This window comes from Ailuropoda melanoleuca, chromosome 7 (genome assembly GCF_002007445.2).
Source record: "Ailuropoda melanoleuca isolate Jingjing chromosome 7, ASM200744v2, whole genome shotgun sequence".
NCBI classification, from domain to species: domain Eukaryota; kingdom Metazoa; phylum Chordata; class Mammalia; order Carnivora; family Ursidae; genus Ailuropoda; species Ailuropoda melanoleuca.
This window is the reverse complement of record NC_048224.1, coordinates 13369482-13389974: the sequence shown is the minus strand read 5'-3', so window position 1 is coordinate 13389974 and position 20493 is coordinate 13369482. Positions and strand designations below refer to the sequence as shown.

Here is a 20493-nt window from a genome sequence, read left to right as displayed (position 1 = left end):
CAAATTGACAAATGACTTACCTGAGCCTTCCTCGGCTCCCACTTCCCTCTAAAATTCACATTCAGTTTCTGTTTCCTACCTACCATTTATTCCTTCATTCTTTTTTTTTATAATAATATTTTTTTATTATATTATGTTAGTCACCATACAGTACATCCCTGGTTTTTGATGTAAAGTTCCATGATTCATTACTTGCATATAAGACCCAGTGCACCATGCAATACGTGCCCTCCTTAATACCCATCACCAGCCTATCCCATCCCCCCCCCCAGCAAAAGCCCTCAGTTTGTTTCCCAGAGTCTCTCATGGTTCATTCCCCCTTCTGTTTACCCCCCCCTTCTTCTTCCCTTTATTCTAATTTGCTTCCTACCTCCATCACTCCACTGAAATAGCTTCCTCTAATGTAAACAATAAACTTCTACTTATTGCACCCTAAGAGTTCTTTTCATACCTTATTTGTTTTTTAGATTTATTTATTTGACAGAGAGAAGGGGGAGAGAGCACAAGGAAGGGGAGCTGTAGGCAGAGGGAGAAGGAGAAACAGACTCCCTGCTGAGCTGGGAGCCCAACGCGGGCTCAATCCCAGGACCCTGGGATCATGACCTGAGCCGAAGGCAGACGCTTAACCATCTGAGCCATCCAGGCGTTCCTCTATACCTTAAACACTCTCTCCATGATGCTATTCACTATTGCCCTTTCTGAGATATTCCTTCCCTTGATTTTCATGCCCTCGGTCTCTTCTGCTTATCATACAATCCTTCTGGCCAGACTGCCTCCTCATTTTCAGTACACTCTAGCCCCTGGAGTTCCACGAAAACCCATGTAATGTAATCTCATGGGTAAAACTCCCACCCCAAAGTAAAGGTCTACAAATCGATAACTTTAGCCTAAGCTTCTATCCTGAATTTTAAAACCACATATGCAACTATGATCCATGATCCATACATACCTCAAACCAAGCATATCTAAAACCAAATTTATCATCTTCCCTCCAACACCAGCTACCATTTCTCAAAGTGAAGGGCACCATGCAGTTGCTCAAAAGAGACAGCTGAGACTCTACCAAGGAACTTCTCCTTGACCATCTAATCAGCCACAAAGCCCTACTGATTTCATCTCCTCCCTCTTTCTTTTCCTCCCTCTTCTACTCTTTCCTACTCTCTTCCCCAGACTAGTCCCTTGCTATGGACTGAATTACACCCCTGCCACACAAATACACATATTGAAGACCTAACTACCAATCTGACTATATTTAAAGAACAGAAGTAATTAAAAAATTCAATGAGGTCATAAGAGTAGGGCCAAAATCGAAGTAAGATTAGTGTTCTTTCAAAAAGAAGTAATAGCTCTCTCTTGCTCTCTCCCCAACCTGTGAGAACACAGCAAGGAGGCAGCTATCTACAAGCCAAGAAGAGATTCCCCACCAGAACCCGGCTGGTCAGCACCCTGATCTTTGACTTCCTAGTTTCCAGAAGAGTGACAAATACACTCGTGTTGTTTAAGCCACGCACTCTGCGGTAGTTTGTTACGCCAGCGAGCAGCGTAAGACCCGCCTCCTCACATCCAGCCCTAGTAGCGTTGCCCAGCTCTAAAACCTCCTCCAGTCTCCCACCACAACGATCTTCCAAACACAAAACTCTGAGGGCACCTCTATGCAGAAACGTCTACAATAGCACGCCATTGCTGAGAAGACAAAATCGTAAAGTCATTCGTGGGGCGTGGAAGACCTTCCGCGGTAGACCAGCTTTATGTCCTATACCTTCATGTGTCAACGATACTGCACACATTGTCTTCAGAACACGGCATGCCTGCCCTGCTGGTTCATGTTTCTGTGCTCGGGCACATGCTCTTCCACAGCTGGAAGGCCTCCCCACATCCGGTTTGTACCAGGCCAGCTCCTAGGCGGGCTTCCTCAAATCGGAACCCATGCCCTACTTCCCTTCACTTGTACTCCCACTGCCCTTTATATGTAGTCCCATAGAAGCATTCATCTTATTGGATGCCAGTTACTTAAATTATTTATGTGAATGCCTGTAAGTCTCCTGAGGTCACAGAAAGTGTCTTTTTAGGTATGTATTCTATAGGGTCCACCATATAGTAGGTGCTCGATACTTGCATTCTACATAAATAAATGGGGAAAAATGCCACAGCGGTAGACCCTTTACTGGTGCTCCAAATGTAGGACTTGTTTTTATAATAGACAGCAACAGTAGTGCATTAATAGTATGACCCAACGGTAAAAACACTTTGATACCAATAAAGTAAACGAGCACGCGCACCCTGCTACTGGAAGACCCAATTAAGAGAACTACGGATTAAAACTTCATACCCTCAAGGCACCTGGGTGGTTCAGTTGGTTAAGTGTCTGCCTTTGGCTCCAGTCATAATTCCATGTGATCAAGCCCCACATTGGGCTCCCTGCTCCACAGGAGCCTGCTTCTTCCTCTCCCTCTGCCTGCCACTCCCCCTGCTTGTGCACGCTCGCTCTCTCTTTCCCTCTCTGTCAAATAAATAAAATTAAACCTTAAACAAAATTTTTCCCCGTACTTTCCTTACCTCCTTCAGAAGTTCAACACCGTGCTCTAAAAGGTGAATTAAAGATGAGCATTCCCCAGTTATCGTTAAGCTGACTTCACAGACACACAGCAGCTGAAGGGTCAGCTGGGTAAGCTGAATTTTCCAGAAAATGGGATGACGCAGAAGGCTTAAATATACTTCCTCAATAAACAGCATCACTTCTGTTGTCTGGATCAAATCTTTAACCTGTTTAAAAAAGTCATTATATGATATTAAAATAATATACAAAACAAAGGATAATTTTAAACTATGTAAGAAGTATTAATAATTTTTTCTAAACCTATAAAGACTTAAAGAGATGAAGACATTTACATAACTCAAAGAAAATTAAACCAGGTATAAACTCTGCCCTTTTTTTGTCACTAACCAAAATACAATTTGCTACCATTTTTGTTACTGCTGAATGACACAAATTGTTTTCATTTATTTTTCTGACTTCTCTGAGTGTAGATTTTTCTTTAAGACGAATTACATGACTGTGCCAACATGTTGAAGGAAATTAATTAAAATTGGTTTGAGTTCTCCAAATGAACTCTCCTTTCAATGATTCCAACACAGTTACCTGGAAGAAAAGGGCAGCGTGTTATTCTAATGTACTACTAAGCCCTTCATCTGGAAGATATTTGCTCAGACAACCTTAACTGAGAGCATCTTTTCCACACTTGGTAGATGCAATGAAAGACCACATTCAAATGGTAGGGTGTCTTCTCAACAGGCTAATGCATTAGATAGGAAGGACTTGGGTGCTCTTGAAAATCCCAATTCAAACCCAGCTGTTTCGATCAAAATTCTGGAGTTGGTATTAAGGATATGGTCCTGCTCACAGACACATTGGCATTTACCAGAGATTACAAACAATGAACCATCTGCTTCAATCAGAAGCCTTGTGTCTGTTAAATTCATCAAGAGGAAAGCCTACAGTTGACCAGCTGTACCTTTCACCAATCGTTACCACCATAATAACCCAAAAGGACTGTAAGTTACACAAAGAGAAAAATTAATTCCTAGCAAACAAGAGGGAAAAAAGATATTGAAAGATCAAGGGAGAAAAGACAGAAAATACTAAGTTATAAAAAATAAATGTGAACCATCAAGTAGCTAAATTATTTTACTCTTTTGCAAATCTACAATGGTAAAGGCAAAAGGCCACCAAGAAAAAGGATTTAAAACAAGAGAAAGCCTCATGTTTATTGGACAATATATTTCCTTGAATGTATTTTTTGTGCACACTTGAAATTTTGAAATTATTTAAAAATTTTTGCACAACCTCAGCAAGTTAGCATTAAAGGCTCTCTAATCTTCAATATTACCAAAATTTTTAACAATACTTGTGAAGTACTGTTCTGTCTTGAGGTAGCAAAAGATTATGTACAATGGAAAAAATATGCAATGACAAGAGTCACAATTAAAAAGAAAGAACTATTTAGACCAAGGTCAACAGTGAAGTTTAAGGCAGGTAAATAAAAAACAAACAAACAAATACAAAATGGAAGAGCAACTGTTGTGAACAGAAATTAGAAATTTCATTAACCATCGTTTCATCATAGGTCAACAGGGTGGCATGGCTATGTCTAAAATAACATTTTTTTTTAATTGAGGAGATTCTATGCACATGCACAGTATGGGTCAGACCACAAATATAGGAGTGTGTTCAGCTCTAAAAAGAACATTTCATAGTAACGCCTTCTGCACACTAATAGAGAATTCCTGGCAACAGACAGTGAAAGGTCTGGAAACCCTAGTACAGAAAGCGATGAAGGAAGGAAAGGATGGAAAGGAAGAAAGGAAAAGAAGAGAGAAATAACAAAAATAGGATGCAGATGAGCTTTTTAAGAAGCCTATTTTGTTTTATTCTATGAAGAATGGAAACTAATGGGTAAAATCTTAGGAAAATGCAGGTCAATTAGAAATACTTAAAAAAAAAAAAGGGCTGCCTTCCAAAATAGCACACTTATCACTAAAAAATTAGTCATGGATGGTTATCTCAGAGAGTTCAGGAATACCTGTAATCACTGGGAAAATGGAATCCGTTCCCACTAAGATCCCTCCTGACGCTCAGTCTGCATCTTCTAATAAAGCCTATTTGTTAAGTGATTAAATGTATTTATGCTGCTAGTTCCATTAGTTCCAAATGATGTATCTCTCCTCTTTTTCTTCACCTACCTCGACTATATTAATAAGTCACAGATTCCCCAAAATATCTCACAGAGCTCACTTGTAGAAGTTATTTAGGCTTATAGATGCAGGTTCATGAGGAAGAAGGCAAACATCCACAGAAGGGCACAGAACTGGGTGACGCAAGCATGCGATGGAAAAAGCGTGCCCCGGTTTATACACTGCTTTATTGCCCACACAAAACAAAGGCCTTGAAAAAGCCACAGGAGAATTCATTTTAATTAACTTTTCTCTGCCTTGATTACAGGAAAGCCTATTTATGAGTCGCAGAGGAAAGATTTGCTCTAGTCACTCTTTGCTAACACAAACCTAAAACAGGTCATCTGTGACCTCAAGTGATCACTCTGAAAAATATTCGCAGATTTCCTCCAGCAGCTAAGCAGCATGGCACTCAGATTCTAGGCAAACGAGAAAGCTCGACGATGAGAGGGATGGCCTGATGAATTAATCACTACACTAACAGCACAACCCACCAGCAACTGGCTTTTTTTTTTAATCTGCAGTTATAGAGACATTAGCTCATATTTATTTCTTCCTGGAACTTCCTAGGCATTTTATCCATACCTGTTAAACATCTTTTATCCATCTACTTCGAATAACGAGAATTTATATACTTGTCTTAACTCCCTTCCTAGACTGTGGGCTTCTCACGAGCCGGAGACATCAGGGTCACCACGTACGCTCTAAGGAGACATGGAGAAATTGGAATCTAGCCAGACTCAGCTGGTCAAGCCCTGCATCTCTAGGGCTGTATCTGCCCGGAGGCACACCTTTTTCTACTTTGTGCAGAGCTCTTTCTTTTTTTTTGTAACTCTCGTGTCTAGCACAAGGAGAAACTCAAGATTCTTTGCCCTGAGAAGTCTTCCTCGAGCAACAGGAAGTTTGCATCCTTACGAATCCTAAAATGGATTATGTTGATTTATAGGTCTGTGAACTTAGTTAACACGATATGTGTAAATGTTAAGTCTAGACTGGTTCCTTCATCATCTCCAAAAGCCTGGGAGCATTTCTGGAACCAGGCTTGTATCCGAGCTTGGAAATCACCTAGGTTCTACTCTATGCATGACGGTAACAAGTAACATGAACCGATACTGCTGCTGTACCAGTGAAGGAGGACGAGGGGCCTTACCTGCAAACATGGGACCAGGTCACAACACAGCTGAAGTATCTGTTGTTCCAAGACTGATGGCTGTCCAGGGTCACCAGGCACCCGGGGTTGAAGTAAGACTTTCAGTAGGGTTAGACGGAGTTTAGCGTATTCTTGTAACTGGGATGGTTCGCAATACAGATACCATAGAAACGGTGCCATTATTTGGATACATGAAACTTCTGACCTGAAAATCATTTCATGCACAAGCCAGTCACCAAGTTAAACAGGGTACCAAGCAGTAATCATCGAACATCAACTTATAGTTCATGACATACTAGGATACCATGGAATTTAACTGTTTTTCATAATTCTTCAATTCTACCATGATCTACCTGGATCCACACCAAGCAGTTCTTTGTGCCCTGGGGGAAATGACAACACCTGGAGCCCATAAGCCCGATGCTCAGGACTACGAGACTCTCTACTTGCATACTAGAATAGCACCGGCATCTGCAGGACCAGGCTTTGGTGAACATCAAAATGATCCTAGAACCTTTTTGGAATTGCAGACATCTGGATCCACTCTCCAGGAACAGGACAAGGGCATGCATTTTTGGAAAAACTCTATAGGTGAAGTTCTATGTAAAACAGAACCATATGGACATCCCAAGAAGATTATATGAACAGTTAACATTTATTTGTCAAATGGTTAACACATGTGGGGTCCAAGCTATTGCACCATATTTATGCCTTTCAACTCATGTCATCCTCACCACAACCCTATGAAATAAAACCATCCCATTACGCAGATGCAGAAATGAAAGCAGAGAGAGGTTAAGTAATTTGCCAAGTCCCTCCTCTTAAGCTCTGCCCACTCAGAGGAGGAGAGCTTTACAAATCTTTCCTACCTATTTAGATTTCAATATATCTCAATAACTCCACAGCCAAAGTCACTAAAATGCCAGAATGACCCCTGAGGTATATACATTTGATCAGGTCATTAACCAGCTTAAAAGAGCATGCCCCCTTAGGATAAAGTATTTGGCCCAATTCACAAACCCTCCATAATTTAGCCTCTGCTTGTCTTTTCAGCCTCATTGCTTGCTCCCCTCTGCTCTCCACTGAGCTACACTAAATGTATTTCAGATGTTCAATCGAGTTCCCCGAGCGTTCTTCTCACTTGCTATTACCTCCACCTAGAACATTCTCCTCTTTCTTCCTTTCCTGTTCCTTCCTCTGCTAATTCCTGTCATTTTCCAGTGCTCTCTTTTAAAATGACTCCCTGAGGGCCTGCCCTTAAACTAGCATAAGGCAGACCCCCTTTATGTGCTTCCACGGGACAGTGAATATATTGTCGTTATTTATTTAATATCTCTATCTCAGGCCAGACTAGAAGCCAAATGACAGCATGAATTTCTGTTTACTGCTGTATCATCAATAACGACATACTAGGCCTCCAAAGAGATGTTCGATCACCAAATTAAGCGACTCAGTTATACTACATCATAGTTTTACAATTAGCGTGCGTCAGATGTCATAATTTTAGTTTACTGCTTCGTATGTATTATACATAAAGAATTATTAGGTAAGATACAAAGATGAATAGGCATTATCTATCCTTAAAAGGCATCCAGTCTGGGGGCGCCTGGGTGGCTCAATCGGTTAAGCATCTTGGCTTTGGCTCAGGTCATGATCTCAGGGTCATGGGATGCATGGGATCAAGCCTGGCACCGGGGTCCATGCTGAGTATGGAGTCTGCTTAGGATTTTCTCTTTCCCCCTTTCTCGCCCCCTCCTTGCACGCTCTCTCCCCCTCTCAAATAAACAAATCTTTAAAAAAAAAAGAGAGAGAGTCATACAGTCTAACAGTGGCAATCAGGTCTGTTCCTGGACTAGAGGACAGAAAGTGAAAACTTCTAAAAGAAAGGTATAAAGTGCAATACTTCAATACTGCATGGAGGAAATGCTACTTAAATTATGCTTGACAACATAATTTTATAATACTATACATTACACAGCAATGTGATTTTAAAACACCATTAACATTAATAAAAATTTCGAAGTTACCAAACTGGTAACATTTATTTTTTCATTGATTCTCTTGGCGAAATTTACTGAGTACCTACATTATCCCATTCACTCTTCTATGTGCTAGAAACAAAGCAAGAAACAAGAATAAATACTGGTTCTGACGGAGCTCACAAGCTGGAGGAATTTTTTCCTCATGAGACAAATATTTACACAATCTATAAAAAACTTCTGAGGACTTCTGAGTTCATAATTATTACTGAAACATGCCTTTATCATACCAACCATTTTAGGAAACTAAAAAAATCTTCATAGAACAAGCAAGAGGACGATGTATGTGTAGGTTAGAATATGAAGAAGTCTCCAGAAGAGAGATTTAAGAAATGTTGTTTCCCCATTCCCTAATAATGTATTCCCCAAACAATAAATACAATCTAGGTGTCAAGAACATCCACAAATACCTTCTCGGTTTTCTCCTACTTTGAGATGCTGAAGGCAAACTGCAAGTTTCGTGTAAAGAAACGTATTTCCAAGACGCTATTACTGTTCGACATCACAAACATAATGCTGAGCTTCTTTAGGATAACATACTGTTTAAAAACCTCCTTGGCTTGGCGCCTGGGTGGCTCAGTCAGTTAAGCGTCTGCCTTCAGCTCAGGTCATGATCCCAGAGTCCCGGGATCGAGTCCCACGTTAGGCTCCCTGCTTCTCCCTCTCCCTGCCACTGCCCCTGTTTGTGCTCACCCCCCGCCGTCAAGTGAATAAATAAAATCTTTAAAATAAAGAAATGAATAAATAAATTTTAAAAATTGAAATACCCTTGGCTTAATCAGTCCTGATTTTAGATTTTAGATTTCCTATGTGGCATCTGATGACTGACATTTCAGTGGGGTATGAAATTGACAGGTCTGAAGGAGAAAAGAAATAGAATCAAACAGACCACCTGAAATCCCAAAGTGATTAAGAATGTTTACAACCGTACCTAACTGTGCATGTATGTACCTACACACAAGTCTTCTCTACGTTCACAGAGGGAGAAGTGGTAGGGAACAACTCGGAATGAGAGTCAAGAAACAGGCTTCTGCCCTTCTCAACCACTAACTAACCCGGTGACCTTGAGAAGGTCATTTGATGTTGCTTGCCTTCATTCCTTCATTTGAGAAATTATGCGTGAGACTAGATTAACTTAAAGCACCAGACCTAGAGACAATGATGTCATTGACAATTTATGCAATTCTCAGGTCTTAACATCATAGGCCTTCTACAAATGAATGCAGAATTTAATTAGAAAATAATGCCCAAAAAATCTAGCATGAAGATACACGGTCATGTCAGGACATCTACATACCATTAGAAAGGAACCCAGCTAATGAACAATTCTTGACACAGGAAGAACCAGAGTACAAGCTATGTTCACAACATTTTGCCTTCTTCCCCTAGTTGTGAATCACTGTTTATATTCTTAGCAAATTAAATCACCAACCTTCCTTCATTACCTTCCAAACAACTAAAGTTACTCAGTACTAAGTTATGAAGCTAACTTGCTCTAAAATTAAACCTCAGGAAACTAATGGTCTGCCGAAAAATGCAACCAGAAATATCAATTTCATTCTGCAAAGAATAACCCCACAGTATAAAAGTGGAAATGAGGCAACTGAAATTATTCTTAGCAAATAAATTTAATTTAGAACTTCCGAAAGGCTCTAGATAGTGTAACCTAACACATAAGAACTTGAATGAAAAGAGTCAATAGAAGCTTATCAGGGAAAAAACCAAAGTCAATTAATAATCTTTTTTACCTTATGAATATCTGGACATATTTCATTAGGATAACTACTTCCAAATCCCAATATAATACTCCTTTGAAATGAAGATAACCAAAAGGTAATTAATTACATGATGGCTAACTCAAGAGTTGGAAAAGAAAGGGAGTCCCGAGGATTACCCTAAAAACAAGCTTAATAAAAAGTTTGGCACAACAGCTGCCGCATCTTTTAAAAAATATCCTCCTAGTCTATTTAACAAGAGCGAGAAATTTCATTTGAAAAACGTATTTATAAGTTTGTTATTTTTAATTTCCAACAAAGATGAACAAAGACTTATTTCAGAAATATTAATATCTTACCTTTGAAAATGCAAACTAGGTGAAGGAAAAGAGGAGAGTGATGTTTACGTTGAGCTCTCAGCCAAATGTCACATGAATTTTTCCTCACTGGCAGGTGGTCCAAGGTTCCCTAATGTCTCTTACAACTCCCTGCGACAGTACGCCATGCCTAGAAATCCCACCTAACATTAAAGTTATGGACTCAGAAGTGGTGTTCTAAGAAACTGTATGTATAGGACACTGTAAGACCTTCAAGAGCAAGAAAATATGAATGTAGCTGGTGTGGTGAATGTCACGCAGGCACTGGATTACCTGGGACCATTGTGTCCTATTATGACCTTGCATGATGGTACTAAGTACGCAGTGATATTACATATTAAGAGGCCCTCCGCAACCCACCTCGTGTACATAAATTCAGTATTTATAGAGCACCTAGAAATGGGCCAGGCTTTATTAATACAAAGACTAATGAGACACAGTCCCTGCCCTCAGGAAGCTTCCCCAGAGAGGAATTCTAAGACAATGAAGTACAATAATGTTATGAATCACAGCTGAAGTTATTATGAGAGCACATAAAAGAGACACCTCATTCAGCTTGGTAAGCAAGGACTTCGAGCAGAGAGATTTAAAATAGAGAAATGAGTCAGGAAAGGGTTGGGGTAAAATTCAAGAGTAAGGTAGGTACTGATAAGCAAAAGCACGGAGGGAAGGGAACAGCACAGCTTTCTGGGTGGAATCGAAAGCAAGTCCACAAACCGCTGAATACGCCATTCATAAATCAGTAAGTCAAGAGAAAACTGGGGAAATAGGTTGAAACTGTGTAAGAAAGAGAGCCTAGCATAACAAACTAGATTTTACCTTTTAGCCCAGGGATTTTCCAATTATTTCTGAAGCTACACTATTGTTTGCCAGTAGAAAGCTACCACAAGATATCTACATGTAAGTTCTATAGAAAGAGCTAACGGGTGGAGGGCAGTCCCCATGCTTCGCCCACACGATGCAAGTGCAGTTTGAAAACCACAGTTGTGTTAATTTAAGCAAGGGAGTCATACAACAAGATTTACTCTTTTTTTTTTTTTAAGATTTATTTATTTGAGAGAGTGAGCAAGCATGCACACATGTGCACACGCACCCAGAGGCAGAGGGAAAGGGAAAAGCAGACTCCCCACTGAGCAGAGAGCCCAACGTGGGATTCGATCATGACCCAGGATCATGACCTGAGCCGAAGGCAGATGCTTAACCGACTGTGCCACCCAGGCGCCCCAAGATGTATTCTCTTGATATAACACCCCGATGGATGTTTCGAGAATCGCTCTGAGAAGGACAGGATTGGAAGCAGAGATGTCAGGTAGGAACAGGGGGCAAAAGCCACAGCAAGAGATGAGGTTACAAGTAGGCATCATGGCAGCAAGAAGGGAACAAAGGGGGTCGTTCTGAGGACCATCGGAACACCCTGGTGAAGCTGAACCAAGCCCATGGGTGGCGGTAATACCTGATCCCAACTGGCAGGTTTCCAATGGAGAGATCACTCACTAATCAATCTCCAGAGGGAAGAAGCTAACTTTTCTATGTATTGTGTAGTAGTTTACCAAATATTTCTAGTCAACTTTCCTAATTAACCAATGCTTAACTTTTTTTTTCCCCTTAAAGATTTTATTTATTCATTTGAGAGACAGAGCACAAGCAGGGAGGAGAGGCAGAGGGAGAGGAAGAAGCAGACTCCCCACTGAGCAGGGAAGCCTTAACTTCTTTAATAGCTTTTTTCATATTCAATATTTCAACCATCAATTAGATCTGGTAGGGGTTTGTTTTTTGGGGTTTTTTTTTTTTTGTTTTTTTGCCTCTTAAATAGAAAACACAACTATATCTTGTTCTAAAACATTTCTTTTCTTCAACAGAAAACAACATAATCAAAGTAACTTTAAAAAAAAGAAAAAAAGAGAAGCTCTAAAATGAGCAGATGCCATTCCATCTCCCTCATTTATTTTATTTTACATTACCTTTCAGGGCATTGCTGGAAAAAAGCCGTCAGCTGCTGCAAAAGTACTGGCCAGCAATCAGGTCTGTGTTCGAGCACAGTGATCAAAGGCTGAGGATGATTTCTGAAAAGCACAGAAAGTCACATTGGAAGCTGTTGTTTTGGGACTACAAATTCTCAATATCCAAATACAGCAACAAGAGCCAATGCCACCTAGAAACTTTTTTCCAGGATGCAAAATTACCATTTGTTGCAGAGTTGGGTCATTAGAACTAACATTTTTTCCCTTATCTACCTGTTTTGCAGAAAAGAACATCAACTCTGAGTCTTAGGGATCCAAATTTGACCACAAACTCAGCCACACAGTACCTCTGGGACTTTGGCCAAGCTTTGGAATCCAGGAGTTCAGTCATATCCATCTCCTCGGTTTCTTCATTCCTGGAAGTCTTCTCCTGTCTTTCCAAACCTGGAATGTTCTATTTCCTCTAACAATGCTCCAACTTATAAGCACCCTCTCCTTCTCTGTTCCTACTTACCCCCCATTCTTCTCAGTGTATGGCTCCATTCCTCCAGCATATTTAAGACGAGGTTAAAAAACAAAAAACATTTCTCCCATCTCAAAATAAACTCTCCAAAATGAAAATTCTTAAAATTTCTATTGAACAAGAAAAAGAATTTTTATCTGGGCTACATCCATAAAGATACTAAAGAGACTATAAAATATAAGATCTGAAATTGAAGGATTCTCAAATAATGAGGTTTAAGAAAAAAAAACCTACAAAAGTGATTTTAAATAGTTCAAAAGCTTATTAGAAAGAGTAAATTCATTAGCTTTAAGTTTTTTATTATGTTATGTTAGTCACCATACAGTACATCCCTAGTTTTTTAATTCATTAGCTTTTTAAACTATGAAGTACTATACAAAACTTTTAGTTATTATTAATATGGCTTTTTCCTCCAAAAAAAATTTTAATAAAACAATTGTAAAAAAAAAAAACCCAACCTTTCCTTTATTACATAAAAGGAATCATATACATAATACTCTTTAATCTCTAATTTTTTTAAATTTTTTTTAAAGATTTTATTTATTTATTTGACAANTCATGACACCATACACTTTTTTGTAAATTTTTTTTAAGATTTTATTTATTTATTCAACAGAGTTAGAGACAGCCAGCCAGAGAGGGAACACAAGCAGGGGGAGTGGGAGAGGAAGAAGCAGGCTCATAGCGGAGGAGCCTGATGTGGGGCTCGATCCCATAACGCCGGGATCACGCCCTGAGCCGAAGGCAGATGCTTAACCGCTGTGCCACCCAGGCGCCCCTTTAATCTCTAATTTTAACCTTAACTACAATGTATCTCTAGCAATGTTTAAAAAAAAAAAAAAGATCAAGCCAACAGTTACACCCAAATGACTTTTTTTTTTTTTAAGACAGCCTTTTTGGTGATTCTCAAAATGTGATCTCCTTAAGGTCAGTATCAACATCACCTGGGAACTTGTTAGAAATGCAAATGGAGGGGTGCCTGGGTGGCACAGCGGTTAAGAGTCTGCCTTCAGCTCAGGGCGTGATCCCGGCGTTATGGGATCGCGCCCCACATCGAGCCCCACATCGGGCTCCTCTGCTATGAGCCTGCTTCTTCCTCTCCCACTCCCCCTGCTTGTGTTCCCTCTCTCGCTGGCTGTGTCTATCTCTGTCAAATAAATAAATAAAATCTTTAAAAAAAAAAAAAAAAAGAAATGCAAATGGATTCACATGGCGCAGCCCAGACCTAATAAATAGCCCTCCAGACAATTCTGAGGCTCTGCTATAAAGCAGTGGTTCTCAACCACTCTCAAAGCACTGTTTGATTCATCTGGGAAGCTCTTTTAAAAATACCGATACCCCCCCAAAAAAAAAACCCCAATTATATTGGGGTTGCTATGTGTGGAGCACAGGCATTAGTCATTTTTAATAACTGTTCCAGCAATTCTGACACGTTGTTAGGGTTGAGAACCACTACGAGGGAAAAAACCCAGAGGGAAGTGAAGAGTCAGGAAGTTTTCGGATGTTTCTCTCTCTTAAACAGAAAAAGAAAAGTATGGCAGGTCCGGCACACGGAGGCTCCCGTGTGAAGCCCTGCTCGGACGCGACCCCACCGTTCCCGGGTATTATAACACCATCTCCCGATGTGCTCCACCACCGCACCTCATCTAGAAGGCACTAACGTCACCTCCTGGCAGCCTCCTGTTTGCCAAAGCACAGGCTATTTCTGACCGATCAGATTACTGCCATTGCTAAGGGGTCGCTCCACCGGTTTTCTGCCAACACTCAAAAATCCTATCAAAATCCTATTTCCAAATTCCAAACTCTTTGGAACGTACACCTACCTAGAATTGCTTCTACTCTAGTTGCCACAGATATTAATAAACAAATGCTACAAAACCTGACAGTCTCCCAGGAACGTCACACCAGCCAAACTTCTAACACTGAGAGTTCAGTAGGTCATGGTCACGTAAACATGAATAAAAAGGAAAGAAGGGCACTTGCGGTCGTTTTAGATACGAGTTTGGCTCCTGCCATGCACCATAGTAAAATGAGGAGCACCACACAGGACCATCCATTAATCCTCCACCCATGGTGGCATTTACGACGATTTAAGAAGAAAATGCAACAAGTTATCACATCATTATGTATGATCACACGCTGCGTGTGATCACAAAGCACTTCAGCACTTTTCAATACTCTTCCCTTGTAAGTCATTCCTTCCTCCATCTCGCTCCCCCCTCCAAAAAAAACTCAAGTATCTATCCGGTGAGGTGTTTTTTTTTTTTCTTTCTATCTATTGCTTAACACATTTGTCCAAATTAAATCGGGTCAACAGAAATAAGAGGTAGTAATTTTAAAGTAGGATCAGAAATGCTGCCCATGTGGCCAATACAATTTCCTTTCTACTTCACTGGGATCGCGGGACCCGCCCTAGCTTTGTTGCGTGAAGCCACAGGCCTGTTTTGCTTGCCACTGGATCCAGGAGAGTCCATTTCGTATCTCAGACTTAAACACTAAAGATGAGATGAAGTAGAATATAGGAGAATAGGGATTATCCAGATTCATTACTGATTTAGACATCTGGAAAATTAACTTTACCAAAGAATTGATTATGTCAGGTCCAAGTGCAAATATTGCAGAGAATAATATACAATATTGATTCCAAGAAGCTCTCTTGAGGAAGAAGGGAAGTCCAAAATAAGAACATTGCATCTTACTAGTGATTAACATTTGATTATAATATTATACCATTTCAACTGAATACAACTAACCTAAAATCAATGTTAATTGCCAAAATTTTGTTTTACTACTTTGAGCGTAATGAAGCAAAGAGCTAAATTCTCCCTTGTGAATCATCAAATTGGTGTGTGAATACAAATATAGAAAGTTTTATGCTTAGTAGAATGAATGCATTTTGTAATTCAATAGACTTTATGGTGCAACTGGCATGCGTGAAGTTTTCTCAGTCTTTGCACTACTGCTATTTGGGGTCAGAGAACTCTTTTGGGGGTTGTCCAGTGCACTGAAGGGGATTTAGCAGCATTCCTGGCCTCTACCCACAAGATGCTAATAGCATTCAATATAGTTATGACAATCAAAAATGTCTCCAGACATTACCAAATGTCTCCTGGGGAGGTGGGGGCAAAATTGCCCTAGTTAAGAATCACTGAGCTACTGTAAAATGACAAACACTTATGAAAGGCACAAAACTGATTAAACCATGGTACCATCCCAGAGCTATTTAAAAAAAAGACGATGCCACCTTTACCCTTCCTTGCAATGAACCAAAAGCAACCGATCATACTCAAAATTCTAAGTTTCTTATGGAAATATAGTCATTAAATATTAACATTAGGTACATAAGAGTAACACAATACAGCAGAAACTCCAAAATTTTCAATGGAAAACTAATGGAAAATTATTCCTTTGCAAAATACAGAATCATGTTCCAAAATAAACTGTATTCAATAATATACCTACTAATTTGGGTATGACAGAAAATAGTCATTTTCCTATTTAAAATATTATCATTGGAACATTTAAAATGTCATAAGACTAAGTATAATTCATTCTTGATGCATTCAGGGATTATTAAATTTATGGCTTATTCAAGATTTCTCTTTTCCTTCTTCCTCTCATTCACTGCTCGTTAGCCATTCCACTTCGTTCGAGTACACCCAACTGAGAAAGGTCAAGGTAAATGGAAGGACCCACAGTTTAAACAAGTCACCTCTGCTCTTCATCAGAAGAGAAAAAAAAGAATGTGGTACAGAACACCAAGTAAAACCTGGGTTATGCCTTAAAATTTCACTTCTCCCCAACCCCACTACTCAAGTGATACAAAGCTGACTACAACACTGTATTGAAAATGATGGATGGGTTGACCATACAATCAACATGATCATTTGTAAAAGTAATAGTGGCAGACAATGAGCTATACAAGTTTTGAGGAACAAAAACAACCTTGGGACATGCTCATCATTATTATTTAGATAAGCAGTGCCTCCCTAGTGTCACTGGAATCACTTACTGTTAGGCTGCCACAATCCCATCTCAGAAAAAACTGCAAGTAGAGAGGAGATGGAAAATAGTGAAGGGGAGGCAATGATCAAAAAGGGTCAAGAGTTCCAGATTTACATGCAGGCTCTGATCTCAGGCAAGAGAATGAACCTCTCCTGGACAGAGTTTCCTCATCTGTAAACTGAAGACATCAGACCAAGTACCTTCCAGTGCTAAAGATAATGCCACCCATCAAAGCCCTAATCTTCCTACTGCTCTGGACTAGAGGTAGGAACAAACTGTGCAAAGGCAGGGTACAGAAGGCTCTCGACTGTTAATAATTCTGTGCCAATTTTGCATGGCTCTAAGGCCAACGTCCAATAAAATCTAAGCCTCACAAAGGAGTCTCCTTCTTTTATTTTTAAGATTTTATTTATTTGCTTGAGAGAGAGTGAGAGAGCATGAGAGAGAGAGAGAGCTCAGAGGGAGAAAGAGAAGAAAACTCGCTGAGCAGGGAGCCCGATGAGAGGGCTCAATCCCAGGACCCTGGGATCATGACCTAAGCCGAAGGCAGATGCTTAACCGACTGAGCCACACAGGCGCCCCAGGAATCTCTTATTTTTAATCTCAAAGAGATAAACCATACCATATTTATTTCAGAGAGAAGTACGGTGCCCAGAACGAGCACAAATGTTTTAAGTCAGAATTTCCCAACTCCTGAAACATCCAATAGATTCTACTTCCCTCTTAAAAGAGAAGAGCACTGTTTCTAAAGATTAAAATCAATACAAACCAGGTGACCTGGTCACCCTTCACTGGCCTCTAGTGCCTCTTATCTCTCCCTCACCGTCTGGTTTCTGTTTTTGCCATAGAAGAACCAATTTGTCGTACATTCTTCGGCACCTTCCCATTTCGTGATTTATAAATGTCTTAACTGCCATTTTAAGTAAAGCATTTACATTGTACCTAGCTCACGGAATACTCCATCGATGCGGAACCATTCTGATTATCAGGCAGGTAGGTTTGTATCTCAAACCAGAGCAAAGGCTGCGTGAAAACCGGATCTGTCTTATTCTTGTTAGGTTTCCCTTTCAGTGCCGAGGCACAGCTACGATAAATGTAACTCACACACACACTCTCCCCAAAGCACCTTTTTAAACTCTTTCACTGGGTCGTGAAAAACCAACTTATCACAGTGCCTCTAGTACACGCTTTCAAAGTCCACATTGTTCAGGGATAAAAAGCACAGAGGAAACACGCAGAGTTGGTACCTAATACTTGAGTCCTCCCCACCCTTTAATAATATTGTCAACAACACAGCACGGTACATGCATCTTAACAGAATGGAGTGGGGGCAGGAGTGAATGATAAATGCATGGTTCCACTAGACTAGCACCGAGGCAATGACAGAATAAGGTATGTAACTAGATTCACCTTTCCAAGTATAAATACATCAATCTTAATAGAAAAGAGGGAGGTAAAAAAAAATTAGTCTTGCGGTAGGCAAATCAAAAAGCAAAAGTTATTTGTAACCTTTAGGTCACCTCAACCTTTCTGCTCCATATCTGAATACAGGAAAGCTAGGATTTGATTTACATCATAAATTCAGCGATAGACTCAGATTGCCTTTTCTGTGTGAGGAAACAATGCCTACAGTCACCATGCATTTTCATGTATGCAGCTGTGACCCGGCACTTTCAGAAGCACAGCATAGCACTTACTACATCAAATATGCATTTTAAAAGCATTTCTCTACCTGCTCTGAATTTTGATTTGAAAGTGCTGGTTAGAAGCCAAAAAGGGATTTAAAAAAAAAAAAAAAAAAAGCCCCGACGATTTTAAGATTAAAAAAAAAGGCATAACAAATATTTAAGATTCCACAATGAATATTACTACAAAGAAGAAAAATTACACAATATTTGTGAATTATCCTGTTGTGTTTTTAAGACACACGTATTTTTCCTTTCCACATAAGCTGCCAGGAAAAGAAGACTTTTGGAGCAAGAAGTATTTCAATTTGGACATTTTGACAAATTTTGACTAATTTGACTATTTTCTTTGGGTCCGTAAGGCAGATAGGGAAAATGTAAGATTTCTTTGAAAACACAGTTCATATTACAATTGATTCTGCCCTCATACTGAACATTTTGCAGGATCCCTATATTGAGAGGCAGGGTTTTAAGGCAAAGGTGTGTGCCAATGTGAGAAGTTTAAAACTATTCTAGGTAGAAGGTAAGGGCTGTAGGGAAACAAACAAACACTTAGGGTTCCAGAACTTCTATTATTGTTACCTGCCACAATTGCAATATATATATATATTATATATATATATAATATATTACATATATAATATATATATATAAATAAAAATTAAATTGAATTAAATTTAAAAACAGGAAACAAGATAAATAGGCTCATAAGGCCAAAATGACATTTTACGCCCTTAAAGACACTGATCATCAAATTACCACAGCGATTTTCAAATTAAACATCCACCTTTAGAAGAACTTAAAAGCACTTTCTAGGCGCAATCGCGTAACTGGAAGACCGTACAATATGTGTAGCTTATTCTTTAGGTCTGATTATAAATCCCAAGTGTAAACCCCAGGTGATTAGAACCATAAACTGTGAACAAAGACTTCCCTGGGTGGGAAAAAGGAGAGAAAAGGGGAAATGAAAACAGAAGCAAAACATGCAGTTCAACAGAAAGCATCAAACTGCAAAGGGCCAGATGGTCCTTAGAAAGTAATGGCTATGCTTCCCCTGTTACTGCCCTTGCTTCTGTCTTAATATTAACTCTGCTGGGCTTTCTCTGGGTCAGATCTGACGCTGATAATCCCTTCCTACTCGTATTCACTTTCATGATTTTCCTATAAAGATGTCCCTTTATCCATTAAAGCAAGAATACACAAGCCCTCTGAAATGATACGCAAAATTTTGAGGATGTGTGTGTGTGTGTGTATACATTTTCTAAGGAAGGACCAAAACTTTTATGAGATTCTCAAAGAAGTTTCTTGACCATCTCCCCTCCAAAAACCAGTAAATACCAGTGAATTAAAGCAGAGGTGAGGTGATTACTGTAATTCAGTCTTGTTAAACTCCCGCTTTCAAAAAAAAACTACAAAGTACAATCTCCCCCCAAAAAGGTTATATATGATGTGCCCCAAAATGGTAGTTCCCCAAGTACTGAAGTTTTTGTAACTTCAGCAAAATTAAATATATTCATGTATTCTACCAGTTCCAATCCCTTATGGCAGCTTGACTGTGCAGTACAGATGATTTAATAATGGTGTCATGCTTATTTTATGCTAAATAAAACCAAACATCTACATCTCAGGGGATCCTTTTAGATAATATATTCAATTACTGAAATAATCAGCTCCCCCAAAAGCAAAATGCTCACTTTGACCCCCCCAAAAAAGCTAGACAGTCAAGTTTTTAAAGAATTACAGGATTCCAAGCAACCTCATTAAGAAAAAGTAAACATAATATGGAAATTTGCATAGAAATGAAAAACAATAGCTACTCTTAAAAAATTTTTTTAAGGTTTTAAGTTTTTATTTAAATTCTAGTTAATACATAGGGTAATATTAGTTTCAGGAGAATTTAGTGATTCATCACTTGCATATAACAATTACTCTTAGAGACTAAGTTTATTTCCATAACTTACAAATTTACCTCCAAAAATAAATGTAAAAGGCAAAAACAGCAAAAATTCACTGGACTTGGTAAGCATACAAAAAGATTACAGAATAAACAAAATGTGGTATATCCATGCAATGGAATATTATTCAGCCATAAAAGGGAATGAAGTTCTGCTCATGCTACAGCACAGATGAACCTTGAAAACATTATGCTAGGTGGGAAAAGAAAGGCATAAAAGGCCATGTATTGCAGGAATTCCATTTACATAAAATGTCCAGAAGCAGCAAATCCATATACAAAAAGTAGTGTTTTCCACAGCTTGGGAGTAAGAGATACTAGGGAATGACTGTTAATGGGGCTTCTTTTAGGGG

The 20493-nt window shown here is 39.4% G+C and overlaps 1 protein-coding gene across 2 annotated transcripts in view; it reads right to left on the bottom strand.

The window, feature by feature from the left end:
* Window positions 1-20493, bottom strand: part of FOCAD (focadhesin) — a 297598-nt gene that overhangs the window by 213336 nt on the left and 63769 nt on the right. For both annotated transcript variants that reach the window (XM_002918527.4, XM_034663973.1), the window contains 3 exons: window positions 11974-12075; window positions 5882-6086; window positions 2557-2763 (listed from right to left, as the gene is read on the bottom strand). In XM_002918527.4, coding sequence (XP_002918573.2) covers window positions 2557-2763; window positions 5882-6086; window positions 11974-12075 — 514 coding nt within the window. The remainder of the gene's footprint in view (window positions 1-2556; window positions 2764-5881; window positions 6087-11973; window positions 12076-20493) is intronic.